This window comes from Dendrobates tinctorius, unplaced genomic scaffold (genome assembly GCF_039654945.1).
Source record: "Dendrobates tinctorius isolate UK_male_01 unplaced genomic scaffold, ASM3965494v1 ptg000103l, whole genome shotgun sequence".
NCBI lineage: Eukaryota > Metazoa > Chordata > Amphibia > Anura > Dendrobatidae > Dendrobates > Dendrobates tinctorius.
This window is the reverse complement of record NW_027361771.1, coordinates 11013060-11025120: the sequence shown is the minus strand read 5'-3', so window position 1 is coordinate 11025120 and position 12061 is coordinate 11013060. Positions and strand designations below refer to the sequence as shown.

Genomic DNA, 12061 nt, shown 5'->3' with positions numbered 1-12061 from the left:
AAGCTGCCGGAGAAGTAAAGCTAATTTATTCCCGGCAACTGGTCTCTCGGTGCAGGGGCCGAACAGCTTCAGAATTCTATTAAGTTGTAAATCTACCCTATATCTGCAGGTTCAAAGCATTTTTCACGCAACAGGTTCCCTTTAACGTCAAATTGTTTGACACACTGAGGCAACCCAAAAGTCCACTATATGGACCTGGCACTGTGTTGTTACGTTATAAAGTAATCCATGACAGAGATGTGAACGGAGTCTTTTAGGGATGTATTGTATTCAGTGATTTTATTCATAGCATTATGGTTAGTTACGGTATATTAGAAATGATTGATAGTGTAGTTTTCAGTGAATATATAAAGCTTGTTGGCTGCAACTGTCACTGATGTCATTTGTAAAATATTTTCATGCCTTGAATATTTGGGGGTGGGCTGGGTTGCCTAGGTTGTTCTCTTTACATGCTTCAGCTCCAGAAAAACTCATGCTGTCCGTCGTGTACAAGTTGGAGGATGCTCCCAATGTCTCATTGTCACTAGAGCTGTCCACACAAGATGCTCCTTTCTGTGGCGTGGAAAGTGTCACTGAAATAACTGGTAAGACCAGAAACCATGTTGGCTTGCACTATATTGCTTTTGTAATATTCCATAGCAATATTCATCTATTGTGTAGCCCTGGTGATAGCAAGTACACATTACACAAAACAGGAAGACTTGTGTTGTACTGGAGGACATTAGGCATGCTTTCATTAAATTGATAGTCCATTGATTTCAATGAAAACTGTGTAATACTTGTTTTATATGTAGTGACTGTGCAAGTAAAATATTCTGATGTGATATGTCATGCTGGACTGGGATCTACCTGTCTTGACTACTAGTGTTAAAAACTAACTGGTAGTTGATCTCGCCTAATCAGGCCTTGGGTACTCAGTGGGCCTTTTGTTGCCACCTTCTGGGTCCTGTCCTCCAGATACAGTTGAATTTAGTTTAACAACTGTCTTGTGTTCATACAATGAATTTTGGCTCTCTCCCTCTGCTGTGGAACAAACAGGTCTACCACCAGGAATTTCAGGGCCCCATACTGACAAAATTTTTGGGCCCCCTAAATATCCGCTTTTGCATCACGTCCTCACCAATCATACATTAACCTTTCCAATCGAACACCATATCACATACTGTACATAGCCATCAGCTTTTGTTTTGACAAAAGATGTTTTTAAGCCGCTACCATGACAAGGTAGACTCTTTTGGACGGGCCATATCCTATTCTAACCTATTAAACATTTGTAAAAACATCCTATGCTCTTTTTAGGTATATTTTTATTTCTTTTTCTATATATATATATATATATATATATATATATATAAGAAGTATTTCAGGCACAAAGAACAATGAGCTTCACATGTTTGGATTAATTATCTCTTTTTCCAGCCTTTTCTGACTATTTAAGACCCTCCCCAAACTTGTGAACAGCACTCATACATGGTCAACATGGGAAAGACAAAGGAGCATTCCAAGGCCATCAGAGACAAGATCGTGGAGGGTCACAAGGCTGGCAAGGGGTACAAAACCCTTTCCAAGGAGTTGGGCCTACCTGTCTCCACTGTTGGGAGCATCATCCGGAAGTGGAAGGCTTATGGAACTACTGTTAGCCTTCCACGGCCTGGACAGCCTTTGAAAGTTTCCTCCCATGCCGAGTCCAGGCTTGTCCGAAGAGTCAAGGCTAACCCAAGGACAACAAGGAAGGAGCTCCGGGAAGATCTCATGGCAGTGGGGACATTGGTTTCAGTCAATACCATAAGTAACGTACTCCACCGCAATGGTCTCCGTTCCAGACGAGCCCGTAAGGTACCTTTACTTTCAAAGCGTCATGTCAAGGCTTGTCTACAGTTTGCTCATGATCACTTGGAGGACTCTGAGACAGACTGGTTCATGGTTCTCTGGTCTGATGAGACCAAGATCGAGATCTTTGGTGCCAACCACACACGTGACGTTTGGAGACTGGATGGCACTGCCTACGACCCCAAGAATACCATCCATACAGTCAAGCATGGTGGTGGCAGCATCATGCTGTGGGGCTGTTTCTTAGCCAAGGGGCCTGGCCATCTGGTCCGCATCCATGGGAAGATGGATAGCACGGCCTACCTGGAGATTTTGGCCAAGAACCTCCGCTCCTCCATCAAGGATCTTAAGATGGGTCGTCATTTCATCTTCCAACAAGACAACGACCCAAAGCACACAGCCAAGAAAACCAAGGCCTGGTTCAAGAGGCAAAAAATCAAGGTGTTGGAGTGGCCTAGTCAGTCTCCTGACCTTAACCCAATTGAAAACTTGTGGAAGGAGCTCAAGATTAAAGTCCACATGAGACACCCAAAGAACCTAGATAACTTGGAGAAGATCTGCATGGAGGAGTGGGCCAAGATAACTCCAGAGACCTGTGCCGGCCTGATCAGGTCTTATAAAAGACGATTATTAGCTGTAATTGCAAACAAGGGTTATTTCACAAAATATTAAACCTAGGGGTTGAATAATAATTGACCCACACTTTTATGTTTAAAATTTATTAAAATTTAACTGAGCAACATAACTTTTTGGTTTGTAAGATTTATGCATCTGTTAATAAATCCTGCTCTTGTGTGAAGTTTGAAGGCTCTAACTTATTTGCATCTTATCAAACCTGCTAAATCTGCAGGGGGTTGAATACTACTTGTAGGCACTGTATATATATATATATATATATAAAATTTTTTTTTTTTTTTTTTTTTAATGAACAAGAATACCATACACAAGGGACAAATACCATCACACCATGACCAGACCACATATTACCACCACATAGTGAATGAATAATACCATGACCAGATCACATATTATTTGGTCACTGTGTGATGGTAATACCACATACAAGGGACAAATACCGACACACCCTGACCAGACCATATATTAGCACCACATAGTGACAGAATAATGCCAATTACAAGGGACAAACACATAGTGACCGAATACTACATTACTGATCATTAATAAAAAAAAACTTAATACTGATATTACCGTAAGTGTCATTATACATAGGAGATCTGTATATAGTATACAGTATATAGTGTTATTGTTCAGGTAATACAGGGACATTATACACAGAGCTCTGTATGTAATTAGAGCACATTCCCCAATTTTTTCACAACTGCTACACTACGCAAGATGAAGAAAAATAGCGACAATGTTGCCCTACACAGTAACGGGACGCGCCCACTGAAAACAGTATCCTCAAAAATAAAATACATCACAACAGTAATAATATCTCTTAATTGGCACCTATAGTAAAATTGTCCCACATCCTGTGTTTTACCTGCAGATTTAGTGCACATTTACTGCAGATTTTCTGCAGATTTTGTGCGGATTTCACCTGCGGTTTTACACCTGCAGATTCCTATAATGGAAGAGGTGTAAAAACGCTGCGGATTCCGCACAAAGAATTGACATGCTGTGGAAAATAAACCCCAGCAAATGTACACGGAATTTTCCGCAGCATGTGCACAGCAGATTTGATTTTTCATAGGTTTACATGGTACTGTACACCACATGGAGCCAAATCCGCAACGTGTGCACATACCCTAACTGAACGCTGGGGCTCAGTGAGCAGAAGAGATGGGGTCCAGCCCTCTGCTCACCGGACCCCACACATCAGTAAAGGCAGTAATGCCCTGATGGCAGCCCCGGGCACAGAGTGTTATGAGCTTATTTTCTGCTCCTCCAGTTGAGAGTTCTCCTTCCGTTCTCCCTCTGGTGGTCACAGGAGGTAGTGAGGTTGGTTTAAGTGGTAGTGATCTGCCACCTGATGAGAAGGATAACTATTGGATCTCTGGAGTATCAGACTGTGGATATAAGACAGCCGACGCCCTATCCTGCTGCTGGTGATTCAGTCTGCTTCTCAGGTCTTGGACTTCAGCTCTCTTCCAGTCTTCTTAAAGTTAAGTTTTTTGCTAATGTTCACACTTGCGCTTGTTGGTCAATTCAGTTTCTTGTGTGGTCAGCTTGCCCCTGCTGGGGCTATGCTGAACGGCCACTCCTATTTATCTGTATTTGCCAATTTGTCTTTTTGTCCCTAATTAGATTGGCCTCTTTTTGCTCTGTTTCAGAATATTTCAGAGTGCTGATATAGTGGGACAAGTCTAGTGACTTCAGGGTTAATTTTGCTATCAGACGTGTTGGACATTATTTTTGGTAGGGTTTTTTGGCAGATTGCAGACAGTGGCTTTCCTTTCCTGTCCTTTCTAGTTAGTCGGGCCCCATCGTTTGCACAGCCTATTTTCCTGCCTGTGTATGTGTTTTCATCTTGCTTCACCGTCAATACATGTGTGGGGGCTGTCTTTTCCTTTGGGGTCTGCTAGTTTTCCCTTTTCTTTCTTTAGGTTTATGTAGTTCTCCGGCGGTGACGAGGCGTCTAGGAACAACGTAGGAACGCTCCACTGCTACTATTAGTTGTGTGGTTAAGATCAGGGATCTGCAATCTGCATAGTGACCAACCTCTCTGGTTTTCTGGGACTTAGGTTTTGTTGTTCCTCCTCGGTGACCCATTCATAACAACAGAGTATAGAAAACCGCCTATACTCCGTGCCTGCTCATTGCCTCCTTGCCACAACCTGTCCTTAATGCTACAGAGACTGTATACACACCGGACTCTTTTCCTATCTCTGGTAGACGAATTGTCGCGTTACTTCTACTAGACTGCCACCTCTCTACAGTTAGGCTATGTGCCCACGTAGCGTTTTTCAAGCGTTTTTTTCCTGAGCAGAAGCGCATGCCCTTGCCAGGGAAAACGCATGCGCTTTTTGACACGCGTTTTTGATGCGATTGTCAAGCGTTTTGACATGCGTTTTCCTATGCGTTTTTGCAATTACAGTGTATGTATGCGGAATCGCATGCGATTCCGCACAATTAATGAACATGCTGCGTTTTTTTCCGCTAAGCGTTTCCGCAGCGGAAAAAAACGCACCATTAGCACAACATGTGCGTTTTCCATTCTATTACATTAGATGCTTTTCTTAAGCGTTTCCGCAGCAGAAACGCTTGTCTAAAAGCGCTGCGGAAACACTTAAAAAAAACGCAACGTGGGCACACAGCCTTAATTGGGTTCATGATCCATTGTGTGTAAATGTGGGTTTTTGAAAAGAACAATTTTTTAATTCATGAATAAGATATTTCACTATGATTATGTTACTGGCTTCTGTTACCATTTTCATTTTTCTCTTTTACCCAGGAGGACCCCCCAATCAGACACATACTCTTGAACCCCTTTCAAAACCCCCCACATTTTTCACAACTCCTGAACAGGATAGGACCTTTGGTTGGCTAAAAAGGTAAATGTGAATAGCGTGGGCTGCTTGTAAGTTCAAGATATGACATTCCCAAAACACTATTACTCAATATTTTGTAAATTAATATAGGATTGTCTTTCTCCTTATCCTCGTCATCAGTTTTCTCCGTCTGGCTTACTCTTCCTTAGTTGTGATTACTTATGCACTCTGCAAGTAAATAAAAAAAGTTGCATTTGCTTGAACTTCTGGCCTGTCTAGTTTGTGCATTGTACAGAAGTTTCTCTTTACGAGAGACAACGGTTGAGGTCAAGTAACTTTCTACAACAGCTAGCCTTCCATGAAGGTACCATTGCTTTTTAGAGGCGGTAACATGTTTGTGAAAATAAGGAAAGTTGTCAGGGGAAAAAAACAAACAAATTTTTAAATTGTCTTGAAATTAGAAAAACCTGTGTTAGGTGTTACTACAATTAAATTACCATATGTGCTGATTTATGTAATATCACATCATTACACAACATACAGTTGTGCTCAAAAGTTTACATACGGTACAGACCAAAAGTTTGGACACACCTCATTCAAAGAGTTTTCTTTATTTTCATGACTATTAAAATTGTAGATTCACTCTGAAGGCATCAAAACTATGAATTAACACATGTGGAATTATATAATTAACAAAAAAGTGTAAAATAACTGAAAATATTGTATGTCTTATATTCTAGGTTCTTCAAAGTAGCCACCTTTTGCTTTGATTACTGCTTTGCATTCTCTTGATGAGCTTCAAGAGGTAGTCACCGGAAATGGTTTTCACTTCACAGGTGTGCCCTGTCAGGTTTAATAAGTGGGATTTCTTGCCTTATAAATGGTGTTGGGACCATCAGTTGTGTTGTGCAGAAGTCTGGTGGATACACAGCTAATGGTCCTACTGAATAGACTTGTATTACGGCAAGAAAAAAGCAGCTAAGTAAAGAAAAACGAGTGGCCATCATTACTTTAAGAAATGAAGGTCAGTCAGTCTGAAAAATTGGGAAAACTTTGAAAGTGTCCCCAAGTGCAGTGGCAAAAACCATCAAGCGCTACAAAGAAACTGGCTCACATGAGGACTGCCCCAGGAAAAGAAGACCAAGAGTCACCTCCGCTGCGGAGGATAAGTTCATCCGAGTCACCAGCCTCAGAAATCGCAGGTTAACAGCAGCTCAGATTAGAGACCAGGTCAATGCAACACAGAATTCTAGCAGCAGACACATCTCTACAACAACTGTTAAGAGGAGACTTTGTGCAGCAGGCCTTCATGGTAAAATAGCTGCTAGGAAACCACTGCTAAGGACAGGCAACAAGCAGAAGAGACTTGTTTGGGCTAAAGAACACAAGGAATGGACATTAGACCAGTGGAAATCTGTGCTTTGGTCTGATGAGTCCAAATTTGATATCTTTGGTTCCAACCACCGTGTCTTTGTGCGACGCAGAAAAGGTGAACGGATGGACTCTACATTCCTGGTTCCCACCGTGAAGCATGGAGGAGGAGGTGTGATTGGTGTGGGGGTGCTTTGCTGGGGACACTGTTGGGGATTTATTCAAAATTGAAGGCATACTGAACCAGCATGGCTACCACAGCATCTTGCAGCGGCATGGTATTCCATCCGGTTTGCGTTTAGTTGGACCATCATTTATTTTTCAACAGGACAATGACCGCAAACACACCTCCAGGCTGTGTAAGGGCTATTTGACCAAGAAGGAGAGTGATGGGGTGCTACGCCAGATGACCTGGCCTCCACAGTCACCGAATCTGAACCCAATTGAGATGGTTTGGGGTGAGCTGGACAGCAGAGTGAAGGCAAAGGGGCCAACAAGTGCTAAGCATCTCTTGGAACTCCTTCAAGACTGTTGGAAGACCATTTCCGGTGACTACCTCTTGAAGCTCATCAAGAGAATGCCAAGAGTGTGCAAAGCAGTATTCAAAGCAAAAGGTGGCTACTTTGAAGAACCTAGAATATAAGACATATTTTCAGTTGTTTCACACTTTTTTGTTAATTATATAATTCCAGATGTGTTAATTCATCGTTTTGATGCCTTCAGAGCGAATCTACAATTTTCATAGTCATGAAAATAAAGAAAACTCTTTGAATGAGAAGGTGTGTCCAAACTTTTGGTCTGTACTGTACCGCAGCAGAATTTTTGCTTTTTTGGCCTTTTTTTCAGAATATGAATGATAACACTAAAACTTTTTCTCCACTCGTGGTTAGTGGTTGGGTTAAGCCATTTATTGTCAAACTACTGTGTTTTCTCTTTTTAAATCATAATGACAACCCAAAACATCCATATGACCCTGATCAAAAGTTTACATACCCTATTTTTTAATACCGTGTATTGATCCCTTTAACAACAATGACAGCTTGAAGTCTTTTGTGGTAGTTGTGGATGACTTTGTTTATTTTGTCAGATGGTAAAGCTGCTCACTCTTCTTGGCAAAAAGCCTCCAGTTCCTGTAAATTCCTGGGCTGTCTAGCATGAACTGCGTGCTTAAGTTCTCTCCAGAGTGGCTCAATGATATTGAGGTCAGGATACTGTGATGGCCACTCCAGAACCTTCACTTTGTTCTGCTGTAGCCAATGACAGGTCAACTTGGCCTTGTGTTTTGGATTGTTGTCATGTTGGAACGTCCAAGTACGTCCCATTCGCAGCTCCCGGGCCTAATGATTGCAAATTTGCCTTCAGTATTTGCTGATAAAGTGCTGTATTCATCTTTCCTTCAATTTTGACAAAGTTTCCTGTGCCTTTCTAGCTCACACATCCCAAAACAGCAGCGATGCACCTCCATGCTTTACAGTAGGAATGGTGTTCTTTTTATCATAGGCCTTGTTGACCTTTCTCCAAATGTTGTGGTCAAAAAGTTCAATTTTGGTTTCATCACTCCAAATTACTTGGTTTCAGAAGTTTTGAGGCTTGTCTTGTGCTGTTTTGCGTATTGTAGGCGAGATACTTTGTGGCATTTGGGCAGTAATGGCTTTCTTCTGGCGACTCGACCATGCAACCCATTTTTTTTCCACCTGCCTCCTTATTGTGCATCTTGAAACAGCCACACTGCTAGTTTTCAGAGAGTCCAGTATTTCAGCTGAGGTTGTTTGTGAGTTTTTTTTTGCATCCCAAGCAATTTTCCTGGCAGTTGTGGATGAAATTTTTGTTGGCCTACCTGACCGTGGTTTTGTTTTACAGAGCCCCTGATTTTCCATTTGTTAATCACAGTTTGAACGCGGCTGACTGGCATTATCAATTCCTTGGAAATCTTTTTGTATCCTTTTCCTGTTTTATATAGTTCAACTACCTTTTCCCGTAGATCCGTTAACAATTATTTTGCTTTCCTCATGACTCACAATACAGAAACCTCAGTGGCTGGATTAAAGATGCAAGAGTCTGTTTGGATCCCAGAAACTCACTCAGCTTTTATGCGCATGCACACTGATTACAAGCAAACAGGTCACAGGTGAGGATATTACCATTAGTAGCCATTAAAACCCATTTGTGTCAACTTCTGTGCATGCTATCAGGCCAAAATCACCAGGGTATGAAAACTTTTGATCAGGATCATTTGAATGTTTTGGGCTGTCATTATGATTTTGAAAGAGAAAACAAAGTAGTTTGACGATAAATGGCTTCACCCAACCACTAACCTAACCATGAGTGGAGAAAAAGTTTTGGTGTTTTCAATGATATTCTCTAAAAAAAAAAAAAAAAAAGCCAAGAAAGCAAAAATTCTGCCGGGGTATGTAAACTTTTGAGCACAACTGAATTTCACATTTACAAGCCGGTGATCCAAGTTATAAGCCCCAGCTGACTACAGTGTCTTTCAGCAATTGTGAAGTGAATATGAAAATACTGTTCTAATTGTAAAAAGTACAGGGATATTTTTATTGTTATTGGTTTTACTAGAGATGCTGGTATTAAGACGATTTGTTAAGTGATGGTACCATTTCCTTTTAGGTTTTATGAGGTGCAGCTAAGTGGATGTTTGCTGACTGGCTTATCAGTACATGTTTCCAGAACAAAGCACAACGAGGAAGATGAGAGCTTTGTGTGCCGCGTTGGAGAAATAAGGGTATCTAGTCTGAGAAAAAAAACTCTCAAGCTTTTCCTTCTTGCTTGGTCTTCTAAATTAATTTACTCTTGAGAAATACATTTTCCAGATCAACTGCTAGTAATCCTGGTAGTGTAGTCTCCTCAATTAAGACATCATGCGTTATGGCAGGGCCTCCTGGACATAACTCCTAAGAATACGTAATGTGTACTGTATTGTCTGTAGAATGTAGGCCCGCAAGGGCAGGGTCCTCTTCCCTCTGTGCCAGTCTATCTTTAGTTAGTTTGTTTACTGTCAAATATATATTTATTTTGTACGCAACCCATTCTCATGTACAACACCATAGAATCAATGGTACTATAAGTAAATAAATAATGACATTGTCCAATAATGTAGCAGATTAACGTACCAAAGTACTAGCCAAGTCACCCCCAGAAAAAGCCTACAACTTAAGCAAATAAATAGATGAAACGGCTAGATAATACAGACCAGTCAGCGATCTTTGCAAACCCCAGTGCATGTTTCACATTAACTTCCTATAGGGCACATATGTCACACTCTGGCCCGCAGGGTGAGCATATTGGCCTGCGACACAGGATGGTGCCCTGCCCAGAATCACACTTTCAACTGTATCTGCATACTCTATGGAGGACTATGTGGGATCCATTATAATGTGATGAGGTCTGTGTGGGGATTACAGTTGGGGAACTATACTGTGATTGGGTCACCATACCGTGCGCGTTGATTATACTGTGGAGGAATTCACTGCTTGGGTGGCATACTATGCTTGGAGGCACTTTTGTTGGCAACATACTTTATTATTTGTATTATTCAAAGTTTTTGTTTTTAATTCTTTGTAATGCCATAGTTAAATTACAATTTTGGGCCATATGCTTTTTACTGCTTTTACATAATATATGCACTGTGACAAAGTAACTGGTGGAGTACTAGATGCTAGATATGTGTCACTGCACTTGATGGCATCTGTGATGTGAAACCAGAGTAGTTTCCTCCAGCACACTGTGTTGTGAAGGTAAAATTAAAGTTGCATTACAGACTGGTTTTTATGTGGACAATCATAGTGAGGGTGGGAGAAAGTCCACCGTATCTCCATCTACAGAGCTGAGCACTGCTGTGTGCTAACAGGACCTATAGTGATGTGACAATCATATGATCAGTCACATTTTCCTATTTTGCACAGAGGGCTGTATGTGCTTTACTACCTTGGTTTATGCTGCCTACAATAAACCAAAGTTCTTAAAGTCACAGTGTACCTGTGTCTACCTCAGTGTACAGCCGATTGAGCCGATCTACCACTGCACCCTTTAAGCTTGTTTCCCTACGAAAAGGTTCATCGTTTATATTTGATAAGGAAGAACTTCTGCAATAGTTGACATTTTTTAAATAAATATCAAAGTTGACCCACGACTTTGTCCAAGCTTTTATTTTTTTGTCCTCTGTGTATTTGAGTTTGGCATCCCTACTCTATGGGTATGCAAAAGATAATAAAGTGGTACTGTAGTATTATAATGTAATACAAAACATTAACTGTGCTCTTTATTCTGTTGTAGGTTTTAGATGCTTCTCTACCTCCACAACGTCCTTTGCAACCTTCTGACCTCACTTTGACTCATGTACATTGGCGAAGGGACCAGCAAAGCAATCAGCTGTTTGTTAGCTTAACCCTTCATTGGAGCCATGCTATGGATAACGTTCGCCACTTTCGCATATACTGTCGTGGTGTTACTTGTCATCGAGCTCCAGACTCACAGCCTCATCTTCTCGGGTTGGCACATGCTTGCATTTACCGTGTGGTTGATCTAGCTGTTCCAAATCCATGCCCACCAGCTCCTGGCAGACTCGAGTTTACAGTCCAGCCTGTTAACAAGGATACTGTGGAAGTTTTGCCTCCAGTATGGGGGCATCTGGCCTTGGAGTTTGTGGAACAGACGCACACTGAAGTGTAACAAATCATGCACATTTTTTTATCATGTAAACAAATAAACTTTGGATTATGATTTTTATGACCTGTACTAGTTTGTTTGACTATACAAGAGAAGGAATTAAAGTTCTTACTATATAAATATATATATATATATATATATATATATATATATATATATATATATAGTGTATATATATACATTGCTGAAAAAAATAAAGGGGACACTTAAACAACAGAATATAACTCCAAGTAAATCAAACTTCTGTGAAATCAAATTGTCCACTTAGGAAGCAACACTGATTGACAATCAATTTCACATGCTGTTGTGCAAATAGCGGAATTGTGGAATAGACAACAAATGGCAATGATTGGCAATTATCAAGACACCCTCAATAAAGGAGTGGTTCTGCAGGTGGGGACCACAGACCACATCTCAGTACCAATGCTTTCTGGCTGATGTTTTGGTCACTTTTAATTGTTGGTTGTGCTTTCAAACTCGTGGTAGCATGAGACGTACTCTACAACCCACACAGGTGGCTCAGGTAGTGCAGCTCATCCAGGATGGCACATCAATGCGAGCTGTGGCAAGAAGGTTTGCTGTGTCTGTCAGCGTAGTGTCCAGAGACTGGAGGCGCTACCAGGAGTCAGGCCAGTATACCAGGAGATGTGGAGGGGGCCGTAGGAGGGCAACAACCCAGCAGCAGGAACACTACTTCAGCCTTTGTGCAAGGAGGAACAGGAGGA

At 41.3% G+C, this 12061-nt stretch overlaps 1 protein-coding gene across 2 annotated transcripts in view; it reads left to right on the top strand.

Annotated features, from left to right (window-relative positions):
• The window catches only part of ENGASE (endo-beta-N-acetylglucosaminidase), a 122528-nt gene extending 111132 nt beyond the window's left edge, over positions 1-11396 (top strand). For both annotated transcript variants that reach the window (XM_073588065.1, XM_073588064.1), the window contains 4 exons: positions 436-584; positions 5246-5345; positions 9279-9393; positions 10944-11396. In XM_073588065.1, the coding sequence (XP_073444166.1) occupies positions 436-584; positions 5246-5345; positions 9279-9393; positions 10944-11339 (760 nt within the window). In that variant the 3' untranslated portion in view covers positions 11340-11396. The remainder of the gene's footprint in view (positions 1-435; positions 585-5245; positions 5346-9278; positions 9394-10943) is intronic.
• The last annotated feature ends 665 nt before the right edge of the window (positions 11397-12061 follow it).